General features: G+C 33.3%; 1 protein-coding gene across 5 annotated transcripts; it reads right to left on the reverse strand.

Annotated features, from left to right (window-relative positions):
- Positions 1–4: 4 nt before the first annotated feature.
- On the reverse strand, positions 5–14742 carry LOC131048303 (phosphatidylinositol 4-phosphate 5-kinase 9). Of its 5 annotated transcripts, none has more exons than XM_057982204.2 (9): positions 14461–14742; positions 9196–11322; positions 8058–8225; positions 6386–6551; positions 4931–5041; positions 4459–4646; positions 3572–3744; positions 1231–1282; positions 5–1114 (listed from the first exon to the last, which is right to left on the reverse strand). In XM_057982204.2, exons 2-9 carry the CDS (start codon positions 10629–10631, stop codon positions 829–831), a joined length of 2580 nt encoding a protein of 859 aa, XP_057838187.2. In that variant the 5' UTR covers positions 10632–11322; positions 14461–14742; the 3' UTR covers positions 5–828. The 5 variants fall into 5 exon arrangements, with proteins under 5 accessions (XP_057838187.2, XP_057838189.2, XP_057838188.2 ...); XM_057982206.2 differs by lacking the exon at positions 14461–14742 and having other exon boundaries at positions 5–899; positions 1020–1114; positions 9196–12350; XM_057982205.2 differs by lacking the exon at positions 14461–14742 and adding an exon at positions 11865–12345.
- Positions 14743–22223: the final 7481 nt, after the last annotated feature.

Raw genomic sequence — 22223 nt, forward strand, 5'->3', positions numbered from 1 at the left:
AATCTGAAATAACTATATCAATTGCTTTAACCGAATGGAACCGCTGAAATATACACAATATAAACCTTACAAAATACAAAACTTCACCTTGTAGAAACTCAACAGTGCCCACTGCTCTCATTTCATATTAGCAATGCCCGATGCATTTCAGCTGCCAGGCTTTGTTTTCCTCTAGAGAAAATCTTGCAATTCATTTAAAACTTAAGCATAGCCGTTGGAAACAACCAAAGCCATCATTCTTCAACTACATTGGAAGGCTAGACAATATGATATCTTTTCCTGTTGTATACACTGTACATTTTATTCTGAAGATCCCTCCAAAAAGTGAGATGTACATCACCACCTGCTCCAAGACATGAGAAATGGGGAAAACAAACAATGCCGAACATTTCCCTCTTCAGGGAAAGTCTTTACACATTTACTAAAGCTTGGGTGGCAAAAGGCCACTAGAAAGGGTACCATCAAATGAATAGTTGGTCATCGCCATACAGTCTATAATAAATATAGATACTTGGTCATGGACAATTGGCAATGTGGGTTCGTTCGTATAGCTCCCGAGAGAAAGCTGCCTTTCACAATTCGCTCTATGTTGTGTCCTGCAAATGTGCTTTGCAAGTCCAGAAAAATTGCCAATCAAACATTTCTTTTCCATTACACAGATCTGGAGCCTGTAGTTTCCCTTGCATTGGGTAAACCAAGAAAGCTTTAAGCAATGGTACACTTGTTCTTCAAATCCAGCTGCCCAATGATGTGTGCCTTTCTGTGGACGAACTTGATTGAAGTATTCTCCATCAACACTGATATCATACAATGAAACATATGCAACTGCTATGAATTCTCGGGAAAGGTTCTGCATATAAAATCCTGAAACCGCCTGGAATACAGTTTTGGATCCACTGCTGAAATTGAATGAGAATCAAATTGCAGGGACTTGTAAGCATGTTCAAGTCTCTTGGAAATATCATAATCTTGGAGAATGTCTATAATTCCAAAGTATAATACTGCATCAAAATCCTCACCAAACAACTCCCCTTCTGGATGAGAATCTTGAGCAATTTTTGGGGTTCTGCGAGTAGCCCTGGCAGGCATGTTCACACCTAGCCTTATTCCCAGCCTGCAGTAACATTGAAATATTTAACCATCATTTACATAAGAACAGGAAATGTTTAACACATTGAATGTTTATTTCTGCCAACAATATAAAGAAAGCCAAATCCAACTATGGGTTACCTGGCTGTTCCCGGAAGGACAAGATCAGTATTTTCCACTTTAACACCAAACTCTGGTAGTTACCAAAACATTAAAGATTGTAAGCAACAATGCTTCTTGCAAGATGACAGTCGTATTCTTATTTTTATATGAAGTAAAAGACAAGCTCATTTATTCAAATATTAAGTAGGGTCAATGAAACTATGCAAACATGAAAGGGAATACAAAATGAATTCTACAACACAAACATAATAACAGTAACAGGTATAATTGTAGCAAAAGTTAATAGAAAACACACTAAACTAGAAGAATTGGCATAAGCTCCACTTCCAGTAAAAGAAATTCTGAAGGAGACAGCCCAAGAGAGAAGCCCCTTACTAGGGATGCACCTAGAAGATACCTTCAGTACCGAGTACTCAATAACAAAAACCAACTCATTCATATGGCCATTGGACAGAAGTATTACCACACAATCAATAAAATTTTGTTTCCAACAGAAGATTCCAGGAGATCGAAATAACAGACAATCAATCAAATTTAAGGATTCATTAAGCAATCTGCAATTACATGTAGCACTACTTCCTGCTCAACTCACACACAGCCCAACTAGCCAGCAACGATAGAATGGGTAAAGAGGAAAGATCCAGATGATGTACAGACATTCTTGTTCTTGCAACCAATGCCATATAACTATGGATGACCGAATCCATCTTTCAATTTAAGCTCTTGGGAAGAAATCTATGAAACTGAGGCTCCTACTCTTGCACAGGTTCTGAATTATGTTGAAGATGGTCTCAATCCATAATAGTTTCTATCTGCCAGTATTAGAAAGAGAATCATAAAAACGTGTGCAGGCTCTTGGCTCTTTGCTGTGATATGATATTCAGGAAATGGCTGTCAAAAAAATTCCAAACAAGTGGTCACGCTCTTAGATGAACAAGTTCTCCATGTGCTCTACGCCCCACAGATAAATCTACTCTAGTAAAAGAGGCAATCAAAAACCTGTTTTCTTCCCATTTGTAACCTTGGGCAGGCTCTTAGCAACAAACTAGCATTCAGGCAAAGGGGAAAGAGAAGCTCACAACCCTCAGGAAGGGTCTTAGGTAAGTAGTTTCTGATCAGACACATATCCTCACTAATAAAGCTGCTGCAAAAAAAAAAATTGAAATCCAAACTAAGTTGTATTGTTTTGGGCAGTGGACACTGTTAGTGTTTGCAGTTGAAGGATCCTCCAGGTCAGCAGGATCACATGCAAACTGTAATAAGAGCCAGGGAGCTCTCCTAGTGATCAAAGCTTGAGACTGGACAACGCATGAGCATTTGCAGGCATTTGAGTCTCAAGCATCACCAGCTCAAAATCAAACTAAGAAGGAAACTTTGCCAATGAAACTAAAGAAAAATAGTCCTCTTGAGTAAATATCAACATTGATGAGCAATCCCATCACAGTGCAGTTTACTTGGTACAAATAAATTGTCAGGTGTGTCCCATGATATAGTGCCAGTTCCTAGCTACGTTAATAAAACATATTGTTTTTCCCCATTCTGTTGCATAATTAATTATTTGTAGTTTGGCATCCATTGCTTAAATCAGACAACCATTCTTCTAAGTGCCTGATAGAAATAAGAAAAACAGCGAAGAGCTTCTCTCAAACAAAAAGTATCAGAGGCTAGTGCTATGATTAGTAAAAAACATGCACCTCTTGGCAGAGTCCACTATAGTCAAAACTTTTAGAGATTGAAAACCAGGATGTATAATTTTAATTGTTGTGGAATTTGACCTGTACATTTTTAATCATCTCCACACAACCTCCATTTGTAGACGTTATATTCATAAAAACATTCTGTGTTTTAGTAATAATTACAAGGCGAGAGATACATGTCGCACAAAAGACCATTGGATCCCAAGATTTGTACAGAATCTCAATTTATGGATTGCACTCATAGCTACCATGAACAATAAGAACACAAATCCTACTATATCTTGTCACTGATACTTCCATGACATACAAGAACAAAATGAATATAGATGCATACTAACAGATTCTTAATCTAAAATATGTATCTTGATAGTACTTGAAATCGCACAATTTTCATGTTCTTTGGAAAGTTTATTACATAAAATTGCTCTGCAACAACTCAGAGCTTTTGCAAATTGGGAAATAAATGCTTGTGATAAACATGAACTACAGGGCTTAATGCATGTCATGTTAAGTGCATGGAGAGGACAACTTTTGCATGCAATGAAAAATTTTAGATATTTTCAGTGATTAAGAAATTAAGCATAAATGCAATGAAAAGAGAAATCGCTTTAAATTAGATAGCGATGGCTTCTAGCATGCACTTTCCTTGAAGAAAAGCTTACCATCAGATATGGGTGCTTTAAAGGTTTCACCACTTGAAAGATGTGTATCTGTAGAAGAATTCTTTGGTGAAAAAGGAGTAGAATATTGTGGCGCTCGAAGATGAAGACCTAATAAAAGACTGTAGTCCATTATTCTCTCAGCTTCCAAGAAGTTGCAATCACACTTGATCTGTCTGCAGATGAATACATTCTATTAGTACAGATAAACTGTAGCAAATTAAAACTAGCTGAATCATTAGAACGGATGTACATGAATAAGGAAAAAATAATCTTTTGAGAAATAGGCTCACAATGTCAGAAAGTTCCTGACAATGAAAATTTTTTAAAGCCTTTCAAATATGTTACCAGCCAATAGTATCATCTAGACTTGAAATATGATTTATCTTTGGCCAGCACGCCCCAAAAATTAACACAAGTAAATACTGAAAATAAGTTTATTTATACAAAATGTGATGGTGTAATGAATTCTTCTTCATTAATAGATTTTTTGTGAAGGAAGGTTGTTGAAAATTTTACATTAAACTAAGAATGCAAGCCAGCTCTTATTTTACATCTGTAGTCTTGAAAGACTTGTATCTTCTCTTCATTTGACAACATGTTTTTGATCCGTGGCAAACAACTGTTAAGTTAAAAGACAATTATGTTTGGCAAGCATGCCAAGAAAACTCAGCATAAGTAAATAGGAAAAGAAGTTTAGCTCTACTTATATATGATATTGTGATGATTTCTCCAAGCTTGTAATAGATTGGCATGAGGAAAGGTTGTGGAAATTTATAATGGAACTGAGAATGCCCTATTTTATCAGTTATTCATAATTGCAATGTATAGCCAAAGAAATATAAAAGCATTTCATCCCAAAAGAATTTCAGCATGGACTTAAAACTTGCTTTAGAAGTGCCTGGCGCCATAATGGCTCAAGCTGAAACACGAACTCCAGATCTAGATCCTTGAGAGTTGTAGTCTCATCAATTTCGACTTTGTCTGTCGATCGACCTTGAGATGAACCTTTTAGATCAAACCGCCTATGTATGTGAAGCTCCGAGCAGAACATATTTCCCATGACTATAAGTTGGACCTGTTACAAATTTCAGAATCCAATTTATCAGAATCTATATGACATTTTGCTTTACAACGACTTTGCATTCATAATGGCAAAGCGCTCTCATAAATAACATCTAGAGACTAGAAAAAGAAACATCTCAAAATGATAAATCATATTACCTCTTTTTATTCATTAATAATGTACAAGAATAGCTCCTCATATTTAATTTTGAAAATGACGGGTAGTACAGGAAAAATTGACATATCATGGCAACAATTTAATGGAAAATGGATAAGGTAAGAAAGTGAAGAAAATACCTTCTGTCCCCCTGCTGCTCTGATACTATGTAGGCCAAAAAATTTAGTGATCAATGTGCTTTCGTAAGTACGAACATGATTATAGTAATTTGGTAGCATACGAAGAAGTACCTGTAAAATGATCGACTGGTTTACAATCAAAATATCCAGGATTACAAAAAAAATTCAAATTTGCTTTTATATATTTAAAAAATATTTAGATAAGATGCTGAAAGTGTGTGGAACATGAAGGCAACTGAGGGAAACCCACAATAAAAAATTTGTGGACCTTGCAACTAACATCAGTTGGCTAACATGCCTGAATGTATAGCTTAAAGGACTCGTTCAGTTACAGCTAGCTTCTTAAGATTCAAAGTTACATACAATTTGGGAGGGTGCTGATAAATATTGCCAAATAAAGAACAATAACTGCCACTTTCCTCCAATAATTGCATAACTTGCAAAGATGCACTAAAGCTATGAGAATAAATTAGTGTGGATTGTGTTTAAAATGTAAATCTCTGGTACATCGAAAGCCAAGTGTGGCAAATTTAGCATTTTGAGAATTCCATATGTCTAGGGGACAAACACGCAAAATCAAATATGCTGAAATGTATTTTGTACATGACCCCACCACACCCATGAACAGTCTCAGCTCAAGATAACCCATACCTAGAGATGAAGATGAGATCAAATGCTCTGTTGAACTATTTATAGGTAGAACATGTTACTTTTAGACAGCTTTGGATCAGAATGCAATCAAAATTTCTCATATTCAGAACAGGATAACTAAACAGGCTCAGGCAACTTGTACTGCAGTTTAACTTTTCATCCAAGTTTCTCTAACCAATATCTTCTACACTTACTGTTCAATTACATCAACAAAATATTCTACAAACACATAATACTTAATGCCCGAATATCATGAAGATATATCAATATGCCTACTTATCCAAGTATATCAGATTTTTGTGGATAAAAGGGCAATCTACTGAGAAGATAAAAGACCACTTTTTACAAATCAACATAGGCATAAATCAATTCATTGTGGGAAAAAGGGTAAGAAAGCATCTAGATCTAAAGCACAAACACTAGAATTAACGTAGAAAAATGAAGAGAAAATAAGTAATGCAAGTAAGTAACTTTCATTACTTAAATTTAAGTCTCAAGCAGAGTTCCTTTGGAAAACCTTTTAAATTAAAGGGATAAACCAGCAAACTGACTTGAATTTGAAAGATAATGCCTCATCAAATTCCTTGGCAAAATGAACCCAAATGCTCAAACATTTTATCTAATCATCACTTGCACTTGCAGAACTCCTATAGCTTCCTATATTATCATATTCCATCAGACTCACAATGAGCTTTTAGTTAGTCTTGATCTGTGCAAAACAGGAAAATACAATGGAACAGATAGACACCGCAAAACAATCAATTGACTAGAAACAGAAAACAAGATCATGTTCTTGAATTGTACCTTTACTTCAGATTTCCGCATTGTCTTTATCATGAACCGGTCATCATGAGAAAGATAAAACACACTGCCACTCTTTCCTGGAGAAGAGAGTTCCCGCAGAGCATCATTTCCACAAATAGAAAGCATATAATCAGCTGCATCAATTTTAAAAAGCTCTCGAAGATGCCTGAACATTGGCAAAAATGCTAAGTCACAAAATGTTGGTAATATCATATCTTGTGATAGCAAACAAAATATAAGAATTCCAGAGTTTAAAATATTCCCACTAAAAATTGTTTTGATCAAGTTTCTCAAAATATGCTTGAAGAACTGAATCATTTTGGATTAGGAATTTAGGATATCTTTAAGTAAAAAACGGTAAAGTAAGTTTTCTAGGTTCAGGAAATCAAATCAAGTACAGTTTTGGAAAGAGAGTTGCTCTTTGGCTATTGAAATTGCTCTGAGATTATCAGGAATTCTGCTGCAAAAATCTACACAGATATTAGCAAACTGAATACCAAATAACAAAAGCATTTAGCCATTCTGAAGCCATAAAGAACATCCATGCATATTCTTTGTTCAAACCAAAATCAATGTACAGCTCACAAAAATTAAACTTTGTTCCAAGGTTGTTAGAATGTTTGAAACTATTATAAGATTCATTAGTAAATCTACTCCTAGATTTTAAGTTAAACAAATGTACCCATTACAAGTGCATATATTTATAAAGACGAAAAATGCAGCATAAAATCACTTGGAAGGTGCTGAATCACTTGGAAGGTGCTGTGTAACATCCAAAAGCATACTCAGTGCTATGAAAACAAACCAGATAAAAGCATCTTTTTGGACCATTATGGGATCATGTAGCCTCAAAGACACATTTTAGTGCTGTGGAGATTACACATTTTTAATCAAATCTTATGAAAATTGAAATCAGTTCCCGACCTAGAAAAAGAACTTTTCTGAGATCCACAAGCAAATCTACCAACATGCAAATAAAGTTTGCACAAAAACATACAGCTTGAAGTCATTGTGGACTACCACAGAAAATTCTAATGAGTTCTCTGTTCCAAATGCACTAGGCTTGAAAGTAGCATCGGTATATTGTTAAAGTGTAGAAGTAAAACACCATGCACTTGTCAAGAAAATAACACTGGTAGTATCATTATTACAGATATAATCTATTTCCAGTTGCAGGACATCTCTATCAATCAAAATGATCTGCATTGCAGAAAGCTTTGGATCTGAAATAACTTCACTTGCATGAAAACTTTCCACAAAGGACAGTGAAGGAAGACAGCTGATATTACTAGTACATACAACTTTGTACCTAGGCCTGTAAGTCGTCAGATAAATATTTTTGGTTGCAAAGGTTCCAAACCTATTTCATGTTTGATGCCTCCTAAATTTTGAATGTAATTAAATGTGCATGCTACTAAGAGATTTTCCCATAACAATCATATCAACAATGAGCTTTAACTTTAGTATATTTATTGCAAATATTATCAATGCATCTTATAAGTGGAAAATTAACGTGTAAGAAATTCCTGAAAGAAACAAACAATTTCCAGCTATCTAGAGAGCAGGTTGTTGAGATACATCTATTACGTGTTGATTATTTACACAAACATAATAGCTAATTCCTATGAACAGAACAAAGAATTCAATGCAATGAGCGAGATGAGAGAAAAACCTAAAAACCATTGGGCAATAGTCCTTCCATTTGAAGTCAACGGAATGATGAGGAGGGGTACATGCTGAACCCTCAGGAGGAAATCGCATCCATATGCTTCCTTTGGGATCAAAATCAGCAGAGACGATCTCTCGTCTGGGTATAGGAGTGATCTTTCCTACAGCATACCTGCAATCATAATACATAATGATAAGATGAAATGTATATAGTTTCCTTACAAGAAATTGTTTTCTCTCAAATTCATGTGTACCAGAGGAAGCACAGTGACAACAGCAAGATGCAGAGCAACCATTCTTTATGGCATTTAGAAATTATTGATGAAGTAAACTGAATCTAGCCTTCATAAAACAACCCAAGAGGGACAAATACAAAAAGCCTAGATCTCAGAAACGAAAGCATTAGGATTAAGTGAGTTGCTGTTTGAAGAAGAGAATTTTAAGCTGAAGCATTGAGACATTCTCATCTCAGATTACAAGGATTAAATTCAAAATGATGGCAGGTTAGGTTGTCACAGAGAATGCTGGTACACAATCTTCCCGTTGAACATTCAAAGTTATACCAATAATCATAAAGCAATTATAAGAATGCCTCAAAACCAACAAATCAAGTTATCCGTATGGAATTCTTACAACTTTGCAGGGATTTGACAAATTCTGTAATCGACAATAGTTACACTATTATTTCCTTTTAGCTTAACAGAGCAACAAAGTGATACCACAAATTCATAAATAAATTAAAAGAATGCCTCAAAGCCAAGGAATCAAGTTACTTGTGTGGAGTTCTTACAACTTTGCAGGTATTCAGCAAACTCTGTAATCCACAATGGTTACACCTATTATTTCCTTTAGCTTGAAAGAGTGGCAAAGCGATTATCATTTCTGAATTAGAAATCTGAACAGTATATTTGAAGTGCAATCTTCTTGAATAACAAGAAAATGACTTAAACAAAAACACTTTATTTTAATAGCATATCCTTTTCATCATACAAGTATTACATCGCTACTTTTTTAATTCTCTTGTTATTCCTAGCATGGATTTCTTGTCAGCCAAAATCAAATTTTCTTTCTAACGCATTTATAGATAAATGTAAAACATTGAGCAAGGCATATACGTGAATATGCAAATAAAGTAAGCGAACCTGATTCCCAATTGCAGGTTGAGCATTAAGTCATAATTTCTGTGCCCTTTATAGATTATTTCGCCAGGTCTCTTCCTTTCGTTTGGCTGCCGTTTATGTCCTCTTTTCGCATCCTTGGAAGGCACATTTATTCTGGAGACCTCATTAATCAATACTCCTTGAACATATTCTCTCTCGACAGCAGATTGCACAGGAAAATTATCGGGATCACAAGTGCTGCTGCCCTCATCATTATCATCAAATTCCTCGCTACTTGAGCTTCTTACCCCATCAAAGGAAAAGTTTCTTCCTATTCTGGATTCAAGGGTTTTTGAGGATGTTGTTTCAGAGCTAGGGGCATAAGGAGCATTCAAGTCAACCTCAAAATCAGACAAAGAAGAGCTTCTCTCCTTCCAGCAAGAGTGACCATCATCAGAGAGATCATCATGCTGATCCAGACTTGAAGGCAAGGATTCCAAAAGGTGACATAGCCTGGTCTGATTGCCACAGGCGGGATAAAATGTACCTTTACCATCTTTGAACCCCTTACTCCAGGTCCCCATATAACAACTCCCATCTGCCCATTTGTAGACTCCATGGCCATGCTCCAACCCGTCAAGCCATTGCCCATCATATTTATCCCCATTGCTCCAACTCATAATCCCCGTTCCACACATTAAACCCCCTCTCCATTCTCCCATATACTCGTTACCATTTTCCCGAATGTACCGTCCCTGGCCTTCCTGAACACCATGCTTCCAAGAGCCTTCATAAAAATCACCGTTCTTGTAGCATTTATGACCATACCCGTGTTTGTCATTCAGCAGCCACTGCCCTCTGTACGTAGACCCATCTACTCCAGTAAACGTTCCATACCCATGTAAGTAACCACCCATAAAATCTCCCTCATAAGTTGCACCTGAGGGCCATGAAAGCTTACCTTTACCTGTTTTTTGACCTCTGCACCACTGACCTTCATACATGCAACCATCAGCCCACAAGTACTTTCCCCTCCCTTCAGGTAAACTACGATTCCAAGCTCCCACGTACATATCTCCATTGGGCATTGCCTTTTCCCCCTTAATAGCCCTCTCTGACGGATTATGATGGCTTCCATTGATCGATTCTGGGAAAATGTACAAGAACTCTGAATCATCTTCCTCTTCTTCATCCACATGGGCTACGGGACCAGACATACAGAAGACAGCACCGGGTGCCGCCCTTCTTGCCCTCTTCCTCAGTTGTAGACAACGAAACAAGCTATCAAGGGCAGTTGCTTCTTCTGGGTCTACGAGGTCTTTGCCTCTAGCAAGCGGATCCAGATCTTTTGTATTCGCCACTGTGAAATCTGTTACTATTTCTGATTGCTTTTCTATTGACCTGTAGCGAACTTCTGTACTGCTTCTGATTGCCTTATTATTGTTATAAGCACACCAGGCGCCTCCTGTCAGATTCATCAAAACCAATCAATCTGTCTTAACTAATAATTTACTGAACTCACTCAAGACAAATGTACGTCTCGTATTCTCAGACTGGATTATGAGCCTCAAACAATCTGGCATAGAAAACCGATATTCTCAGAGTGGATTGTGAGACCCAAAACAACACCCACATAGAAAACTAATGTTCACAGGCTACATTCTCAGACCGAAAACGGTCTGACATACCAGACTGTTATTCTCTCAAGCTGGATGGTCATACCCACGTACACACTGAGCATCTTCTCGGTGCCTTCCGTTGCAAAATTCACCTCCCACTCAGAAAAATTTGCTAAATGCTCTCCATTTACGGGCATTGCATATAACCTTTACTGTTCCCAACAGCTATATAGAGCCCGTATGCTACTGTTAAAAAACGCCCTATTCAAATACAGGAGGTTTTAGCCTGTTGGGTGCAATTCCACACAGGGCAAGAAAAATATACGCAGTCGCGGTACGTTTAGTGACGTATATTTTACTATCTGGCACGCTTCTTGGCAGTAGGCAGAGGAGGGCAAGGAAGTGCCCTAGATCCATATCAAAAGCCCATCAAGACCCCTCGTACATTTCATGACCATTTTCAGAAAACATATATTAATTCATTCATATGTCTGGCGTGATATACAGCATTGAATGCACATGTTTACTGTCATGTCTACAGCACTTCAACCTGAACAAAAAAATAACAGCAGCAGCCATTGCAGATCAGAAGAAGATAAAACGGGCAATTCAATCCCATCCCTTCCCATCCCTTCCCATCCCCATTGTGAAGGAATCAGATAAAGCTACGAGGAAACAAATGAGTAGACAGTTCGTTACTCAATACACACTAACTACTCACGACATCGGCAGCAGCAATAATGAATAGGAGATCCGGCGGTCATTCATTTATTCATATAAAGTCAAAAAGTTTTGAACCACAATCTTCCCTTGGAAACAAAAGACTAGCCGGTACGAGAAGCAAGAAATGACAACCACAAAGATTAATCCAACTAAATTATAGAGATACCATGTAAGGCTGAGCTTCAATCTCGAGGCTTTTTTCTCAAAAAAAGTGTCAAGTGAAATCAATTTACCGCAAAATATACAGCCTAGGATGACGAGCCATGGGAAATTTCACCTATATTGTTTTTAATCTACAACCAAGATCTTTGCTCTGCTCAGATCTACTAAAGAACATTGGAAAAGAAAGCGCCTAAATATTAAGTATACCTATGTGGGTATTCAAGATTGATCCACGCAAAGCCAATTTATATCGGGCATCCATATTTCGATGGACCATGGCAGAAACTGTTAAAAATAATACTTTCTCAGGTATTTCCTAATCCAATGGTCCATATAGCATAAACAATGTAAAAAATATGACTGTTCCGAAAAGGTTTACATAAAAAATCTCACAGATCCTATCTAATCGTCCAGTTTGTATCACTGACTTCGGTGTCAGAGACGTAGCCTAAACTTTTGCAGTATGCAGCCAAATGAGGACTAAACCTATGTGTGCACATATAGGGGACCATTAAAAATTAATGCTAAAATATTATACAGATCAAAAATAGATTTCAAATCCGTGAGATTTCCATTTGCTCCCTCACGGATTGAAACAAAACTTCAACGGCATACCTAAGTCCAAGTCAAAAAACGGGACATCTATGAAATCATGAAGAGGAATGAGAAGCTTGCGTTTAAAATTAAGAAGTAACTAATTGTGGCTCTGAAATGCACCTTAAATAAGCAATATTCTAAGGTTTAAAGATTAGAAATTATATAACCATCCATACAGATCGTAAAAGTCAAAAGCAAAGATCAAGGCAGAAAGCTTACATTAGAAAGTAACTCAGTCATTCTAACAGAGGTTAAGAGGCAAGAAAAGATCAGAAAAGAACATTTTTCTTTTTATTTAGTACTCTGCTTTATCTACACCGAAAATCTACACTGCAAATAATTCAAACGTCAAAATTTCTACTGTACAAATTTGAAACGAAAGAATATGGAGTTTTTTTTTTGGCATTCAAACGTCAAAATTGGCAACATTGACGTGGAACAAGAAAGGAGTTAAACCCGACTTCAATCAAATTCTTCCACGAAACAATGTCCTACGCATATTCGAATTGTGAGCATCCTGCATAATCCAAATGGGAGAACAATAATACTCTAAATTCGATATCAAGAGAAGGATAACCACAACCACAACTATGTTTTTCTATTTCAAGTGTCATTTGCCATGTCTAAGAATCCTCCAAAAACGAAAATATTGGACTCATATCCTTCCATAAAGAAAAATTCCGACTAAAAGTCTATTTTTTTATAACCCACAAAAGTTCCACACAAGTAATCTATATGATAGTTAAAACCAGAAACACGTTGCATACAAAATTCCAAAAAAGACCTCAAAATTTCACCTTCTGTCGAATGTTACCAAGCTGAAGCCGCCACATGTTCAAATTTCAACTTAATCACAGGAAACAGAATTCCTCGAATAGGTCTAAAAACTAAAAAGATAGCAAAATTCTCCTGCAATAGAAAATCAAAACTCTCGAAACTCGATCCGACAAAAATTTGAAAGTTTCCAGGAATAAGCTACTCATACCTTAACATTTTGCACATTTCGCTCGTTAAAACATAAAAACTTAATCCGCCATTAGTTTAAAGATTTGACAAAATTACAGCATGTGATGTAAATTTCTACCGAGTCATATTAATGATGAACATTGGCAAAGTACCGTTGAATACTAAGATAAACCTCAAATTCTCAAGACATTCCACTCTATGCTCCAAGATCACCAAATTAACAGGAAATTTTAAAAAAACAAAAACGCGGCGACTAGACACACGAAATCAGAGAAAATTTGCAGACATTCTACCTAACTTTACGATAAAACTCAATTTCCAAACTACAATCAACAAGTACTTAAATATCAACCGATGCAAACCTGTACATTTCTCAAATTTTCGCCTCACACACACAATCCGCCAAATTCATCACAAAGAGCCGTACAAAATCTTTGTAATTTCCATTCACTTTCCTCAATCAATTGACCAAATATATGAAGATAAGTAAAATACAAAAAAAAAAATGCTTTCAGAGTCCCTTACGAATCTTGCAAATTTCCGCCTAAAACATAACTTTTTTCTCAAGCGATTCATCAATCATATGACGATCGATCGAATGAAGATAAAAGCAGTGTAGAACTACCTAGTATTCGTACGAGACCTGCTAAAATCCAATAGCAACACAATTTTTTGAAACCAATAGAAAAATTAAAAAAACTGCCATACATCCAAAAATGAAAAAAAAAAAAGCTAGAACCCCTCAATTTGCCTAAGGAAACTTGCAAAAATCAACTTCTAAACATAAATTTTCCCAAAATTATCAGCCAAATTCTAAAAATGGAGAAAAACATAACAAAACATAATTTGCACAGAGAGCCAAAAAAAAAAACTGCCATATATCCAATAATTAATGAAAAGAATACAAAATAAAATTTAGAGGACCTAGATTTGCCTCAGGAAACTTGCAAAACTCAACTTCAAAACAAAAAAAATTCCAAAAATAATCAACTAAATTCTCAAAATGCAGAAAAACAAAACAAAACATAAAAATTTGCACAAAGAGCCGCAGGACTTCTACGAACTATATTTAAAAACGCATCAAAAACGAATCAAACGCACAAATTTTCGCTGATGTGCGTCCGAAAACATACAAATTTCCACTCATAGCATTAATTATCCCAAAGGCAATCCCCCAAATATCGATAAAATGGCCAAAAAATGGCAAACATCCGTACAAAATTTCGCAAACGCAACTCACCGCAAAACACTATATTTCCTGTCGATGGATTCGCTGTAAAGTCTCCTTCATGAAAATAACCCTGAACTGGACTCAATTTAACATTGAATCATCCGCCCTTTTCCTCTTCTCTTCACATACCTCTGTTCTAAGGATCGAATCCCGAGCAAGCCACGGAAACAAAGAAGAAGAAGCAACGAAGAACACAGGTGATGATTATTTTGTAAGCTTGAACAAAGAGCACAATGAGCTAAGTCAATTTAATTCAATTATTAAGAAGCCAAGAAAAAGAACGCTTCATTCAATAAATATCGTTTTCTAAACCGTTAAAAAAAAAAATTATGCCCTTAATCGATGAGCGCTTTGGAATGTCTGTCCGCAAAGCCACCAAATTCTTTTCTTTGGATTTGGAGCTAGCATTAATTTTATTTTTTATTTAGCAGATCTTGCGGATTTCATTACTGATTAAAATAATAAATTGCCGGCGCTTTTATTTAAAACCAGGCAGTTAAGTGCTTGTCGTATAAAGTGGGTCCCACGCTGTCGAATTTAATTAATACTAATAGAAAAAATCATTCTAGTATATTTCTATTTTTTTTTATATTGAAGAAAAATCATTTCGAGTATATTTCACCGTGTGCATGTGGGTAATATACCTTTGTATTATTATATTGTGCCTAAAATAGAAGAAACAAAATTGGGTTCTAATGCATTTGGACAAAAAAAATTATTGTTCCCAATGCAATTTGGATTATATATTTGGAGAAGCCACCATGTTTTACACCAAGTCTCCAAGTGGCAAATTACATAGTTGTTCTTTTTCCTAGTGTCCTAAAGTTTTGTAGAAGCAAACAATGCTTGGACTCCTTGGTGTTTTGGGTATATAAAATATAACACAAGAACAATGCTTACATTGAACCAAAGAAAAGTAGGCTTGTACTGTGTGTTTGGTGATGTGGAATAGTATTATCCACTGATGAGCTTAGGTGGCACATTGGAATGCCATTGTCCACTTTTGAGTCTAGGTGGACCCCTTTGACTGAGTTGCAAAAATATATATGATGTTAATGTTGGGATGACATTTTCAACTATGAACTTAAATTGCACTTTTTTATAATTGCCTGCCAAACCCCCTCTAATGTTAATGGTGTGGGATGACATCTACCAACTTGTGTTCTTAGGTGGAACCCTTTATCTCATCTAGAAAGTAACTCCTATTCACACTTGTGATATGGAATGGTATGGGTTTTTAGTGAAATTTAGTGGCACTTTTAGATTATTATATGCTTCCTAAAATGTCCTTTTGTTTCTCTAATACAAATCAAGGTGTTAAAGTATTCATTGTTTATTGCATGGTTGTCATAGGCAACATTTTGATTACCTAATTTGACAAGCTAAAGTTAGTCACACACCACTAACTATTGTCTCACCATGTGCGTTAAAAACTTTTCTCTTTTCTTGGCTTAGAGAGAATGCACCATATTTGGAAAAAAATTATAATAGTATAGTCAAGTAATAAAAGGCAGGAGAATAGACCAATGAGTAAAATACCAAAATATTGACAATTGCTTTCACATTAAGCATTTCTCTCTTTCCTAATTTGTGCTAATTGGCAATTGTTCTCTACTTTTTTATGATTTGTGTTTTTTATTTAAAAATAAGGCACTTTTAGCTGTTATTATTAACTTTTCTTGGATTTTCATTACTAAATTTGATTTCTTCAATTAGTATTGAGTGAGTTTTTTTTTTTTTAAATAATGGAATAAAAAATTTAAGTTATTATGGTATTTGCTTGCAAGGTGTGAAATTGTAAGTATTTTGGATAGATGTCAATTTACATTTATATTATCAAAGTCGAATGGTGTATTATAATGTTTACGTATGGAATATAAAATTTAAATTATTTTGACCATTTTCTTACAAGAAGTCAAATTGTATGTTTTTTTGGATATATGACAACTTACATACATATTATCAAAGTGGAAGGGTGTATTATAATGTTTCTTTTTCATTAGTTTATTTGTTACATTAAGATTTGTATTAGGTGTCTTCTTTCTTTAAGTGATAAATATACAAAAAGAAATTAGGATGAAACTCTTTTTTTCACAACTTCATTTTAATATTTTTTTCCCTTCTATATTGTCATATTTGTCTTATTCGTTTTTTCATCTTTTTTTCTAATTATTTTGGGATTTGATGATTATGCACTGGCTCAAGACCTCCTCCTTTAAAATAATGTGATTTATTAGGCATCTTTTAGTATTTTAAATAAAGTTGATAACTATTAAAATTTTCATATATTTATTTAAGACTTTCATTCTTGAAAGGAAAGATTTTGTTAGTTTTTTACAGTGTATTTAGACGATTAAATATAGGGTTGGAAACTATTGTACTATAAAAAAAAGAGAACGATTTCAAATATTATATGTTTATTTATACTTTAGCTCTTTGGATGATTAAGCCTATACTTTGTTGGGATTTATCTTGACTTTCTTTTGATCTAAAAATTGGATTTATTTTCTATACAATGACATATGAGTTGGTATATGATTTGAGAGGTTGGCTTATAATTTATTGAAAAATCTGAAGCTTGAGAAGATCGACTTAAAATTTCTCTAGTTTGAAACCCTAATACGTTTTCCTTTAGCCTTAATGTTTCAAAAAACAAAGAAATAGTTTTAAGTATTGACTATTTTTTCCAAAGCCTAGGCTTTTAAATTTAAGACCTACATTTTTCTTAGTAAGGTAAGATTCAAAATTATTTTTCCTATTGATTATTTTGAAATGCATAATAGAAGGATTTATTATTTGAATATTTTAAAACTTTAAAATTTTGAGTAGTGGCAGCCTTACACATGGTCCATTATTTTCATTTGGGTGAATTTCTTAGGTCATCGTTATCTAGGTTACAAGGAAGGATATGATATCGAGATCTTTCCAATGTATGCTAGTGTAAATTATATCAAATTTTCTTTTAAAAAAATAAATATACTATTAATCTTGATAAAGTGTTTTTCCTTGTATATAATCACTTATTTTTGTTCATGTATGTAGTTTTCAATTTTACATAAGGTGGCATTGATATTTTAGTTTTTAAAAATCTTAAATCGTTATTTCTTTTCAAATGGAACTTAGTGAAAAAATGGTTACATGGAAAGCCTTCTTTCACATTATCAATTACAATTTTTAGTTGCATTTCATACCACTCTAATGTGTATATTACAATTAGAAGAAGTCATTTAATAAATTATTTGACATTATTTATTCAGTGCTAACTATTCATGTTGTGTTATAGTTATAGATGATCAAATATATTTCAAAGACTTTTCATTGGCTACCAAAATTCATTCTCAGAAAAGAGTGTATTAACAACTCTATTTTCACTTTTGTTTTTTTAAGTAGTATTTTTTTAGCTTTTCTCTAGAGCGAAGAACCAATCTAGTAGACTAGAACCCAAGATCTCCCATGTAAGAGACTTGTAGCTAACCATTGCATTGTGGGGTTCATCCTCAACTATTTTCACTATTGTTACTTTACATTTTATGTTACTAATAATTTTCATGCAAGTGACAATTAATATTTTTTAGTATGCTATGGATGTTTTATTAAGTGTATAAGAATAATGTTTGAAGTTTTAAACTATTAGATTAGATTATGAAGTTTATTCAATCTTACACAATTTATATATTTATAATATATTTCATTTGTACATGTTATCAAAAAGAAGGTAGAGGTAGCAATGAAAAAGAAGATCAAAGATGCAATCTTGTTACCACAAGAATAGTATCATCTATAAATAGAAATAAGTGTCCAATGGAGCATTAATAGTCATCTTGATTCATAAGAGGTCACTTTATTTAGTCTTATTTTAAAGGGAATGATTAAGGTTCTAGGTCATTAGATTTAAGAGGTATGGATATGGAGAATCTTCTATAAAAAGGCCTCACAAATCAAGGAGAAAACTACACATGGGAAAACCATTGGCTAATGCTAGGAAAAGTGGGTCAATTAGAAATAATATATTAAGAAACCATGATGTTTAATAATAGATTTTAGGAATTTTTGGATGACATGACCAAAGGCTCTGCAAATATCTAGTTTAAAAAACATACCTTTAGTATTGGAGATGGATTAGGATTACAGTTCCAGTAGGAATTTTTTATCCTTCTATAAAGCTTCAGCATATTTCAATCCTACCATCCACAAGGGAAATATGGGATTAAAGTAAGGGTTTTAGAGATATGTTAGTGTTTTGTTAAGAGTTTTTTAATGGGAAGTCACAAAGGGGAATATGTATAAGTTTGGAAGAGGAGGTAATTCTTCTTTTCTTTTTTGAATAAGAGTGAGAAAGGTCAAAGCAAAGATTAAGAAAAGTTCTTATCCTTGCTTCATTGATCACTATAGTGACTTTTCATTTGATTTGGTTCTATAAGGTGGTAGGGAAAATATTATGTTCAAGTTGTCACTTTGAATAGAAAATACTACATTTTAAATTTACTCAATGGCAAAAGGGGAAAATAGTGAGATTTTTTATTTTGGAGATATCATTATGGGAATGATCAAGAATAAATCATCTAGTGGTTCTTGGTTAGGTGCACGAGCTAAAGAAAGACATTATAGAAAATAGAATCTAATTATGATAAATAAGTGAAGCATATATTTCACGAGGTAATTATTATTAATGTATTCTTCAAGTAGAATTTGTTAATTTTTTAATTAGATATCTAGTGGGCCTATTAAATAACTTGGAATCCTTATCCCCATTAATAAGACAAGATTCTTGAGATTTTTATTTCCACTAGATATCTTCCCTAACATAGGTTTCCTTTAGCCTTGATGGAAGTTATTTTTAGTGGAGATAGGTTTACTTATAGTGCAACCTATGAGCTAGATTTTTTCATTGAGATTCAAATGATCCTTGAACTTGATCATTTATGAGAATATATTTTCTTGATCTATTATGATTATATTATTTATTTTATCTTCAAAATTATTATAATTTATCCATAAATTAGTAGGACATCGATGCAAAAAAATTGTCCCTCCTTTCACAACCCTTAAATACATTCATAAAGAATGATATCCCTTAAGGATGTCAATTCAAATTTGAATGGAAAACCTAGAGAAGGAATTTCTAAAGAAATCTCTAACTATATTGGAGAAAAGTTTGAGTGAAATTCTATGAGGATACCAGATCCTAAGATCCATGCGATGGCTAATCAAGCTTCAAAGATGGTGAATATATCCACTCTCTAACAAATTAATTCTAAAAATGAATGAGAGATAATTTATTTAAAGCAATTCTACTCATAAGAAAAATTCATTTATAGCTTTGCTTGACTTTTATCTAGTATATTTAATCCTAACTTCATCAACACGTAGACCATCTCAAGGCCAAATATTAAAAAATACACAAATAATTTAGGTTATTCTCATTTTTTCAATGTACAATAGATATTGATTCTTCATATAATTAGTTATTTCCCATTCTATGGGCTCACTGATTTTTCTCATCAAGAAAATAAGCTTAGGCATATTTTTATGTTATGTGAGTTATATTATCAACTCAAAAACATTTTCCTTCTATAAATAACAAAGTTATTTTATTTGATTATTTTTAGTTATTTTACCACATTTTTGAATTATTTAAATATATCCCCCATTTCTTTAAGCTATAATTCTTGATTTCATTACTCTTTTATGTTAGTTATTATCTTTAAAAATAATCCTCTATTGTTGAGTGTCAAATAAAGAAGATGTGGTCTACAAGTAAACTGCATGTATAAAGGTAGGGGCCAAAAAGTAAATTTTAAGGCATAATATGGTTGCACTCAAGTCATAATATGTGCATTGTGGCTTAGTAAATATCAAGTCATAATATCCACACATTACAACATGTACATGTTATTTCAAGAATGAAAACCTTATTTTGTGTTTATATGTTGGATATTTTGTGTTGTAAGTAAGACACATACATTATAAAACATGCTTGTGTTATAAAGAGTGTATATGTTATGTAAATTATAATTCAAAATTTGTAAATCTTGTCTATTAAGTGTGGATTTTCAAACATAAGAATTGGCAATGTGTATTAGACTACCTAATACATGTTTCACATGTCTAATAGCATTATAATACTTTCGCATCATCATGTTTATATGTTTTAGAATGAAATTTCATGAGAAACCACCACCAAACTATTAGTCTACTACTTAGCTTTCTAAATATACATTTTTTTTATAATTTACATAAATTAATAGTTTTTATTTATTTTTAGTGATGTTATCATGTTTCACAAATACATGTGTATTATTGTTCTAGTATTCTTTAGCATTTCCATCTAAATTTTAAAAAATATAGGATTGTTCTATTTTTTTTATTTTTTTTTTCTGTACACATTAAAAAATTACATTTTCTATTATTTTTGTGAAAAATATATAACATGCATACTTAGTGATTATTTTTTGAAGATGCATTCATTTCATAAAATTATAAAAAAAATTCAATAAAGATATAAATTGTATATCTTTCAACTAATTTGTTGTTGAAAATACATATTGAGGTAAAAAATGGGTTACACATTAAATAACATGTAATATTTTAATGATAAAAACAAGATCAATTATATGTGTAATGTAGTGTTTGACCCTCTTAGTCTCAATATTTTTTATTAATAGATTAGAGACTAGATTCAAAGCACTACAACTCTTGCTCTTAACACATCCAAATTTTGAGTGGAGGCATCTCAAATTACTCATCAACTTTGGATTTTGTCTAATTTTAAGAAAAAAAATGGTCACTTTTGACCCCCCATTTTCTCACACATATCCAAAAGAAAACTTATATTTGATCTACCTTGTTTTCCTACCATCAACACAATATTAATGCTTCCATTTACCATAATATGCAAATACCAATGACCCTTTTTGAAACCTTCATAAATCCTTATGCATTATCTAAATGCATCTTCAACAACTCTTTATAATTATTCAATCAAGACAAACTTTTATAATGACTAGTATCAATCACTATACAATTTTTTTTCTCTTCACTTTTTTTTCTTTTACTCGTTAGTCTACTTTTTCTCTATTTTATGTCAAAGGTTTCTTTTTATATATCGAAAGAAGAGAAATTGCATGAGTAGATCATTGAATGTTGTATCAAACCTCAAAACAAGATTATAATCAAGATTACAAATAAGATTGGAAGGTAGCAATTTACATGCTAGACTAGGTAAAAACTATACAAAGTAGAAAAATTATAGTTTAGGACAACAAATACATTTTTATAGTCAGCAATAATCAAATAGTTAATCACACAAATAATAAAACTTGGCATCATATACATCAAATATCTAGTCATCATAATGATTGAACAATATATATCATATAAAACCAGTTACTAAGGAGAAAATTCAATTTGATCATGAAATATCACAAAAAAGAGTTAACTTCAAAGTCTCTATTAAAAGAAGGTTTGTGTATATTAATAAAATGATTACGAATAAAATTGTTAATTCATTCACTAATATCAAAAAATTTATAATTATCATTTTGTACATCAAATTCTATTGGATCAACATCAACAACAAATAAATTAGGTTGAAGTAATAGTTTCATATTGACTATGTTGTTCTTAACTGAAGATATATGCAATGCCTGATCAAATCATGTGAACCAACCATCATATCCTCCAATTCTCAATGGTCTCAATCATGAACAAAAGGAACTAATCTCTAGAGATCTTTTGAAACATGTATGGACCATAATAAGTAAGGTAATGGT

The sequence above is a fragment of the Cryptomeria japonica genome, chromosome 9, assembly GCF_030272615.1.
Source record: "Cryptomeria japonica chromosome 9, Sugi_1.0, whole genome shotgun sequence".
NCBI classification, from domain to species: domain Eukaryota; kingdom Viridiplantae; phylum Streptophyta; class Pinopsida; order Cupressales; family Cupressaceae; genus Cryptomeria; species Cryptomeria japonica.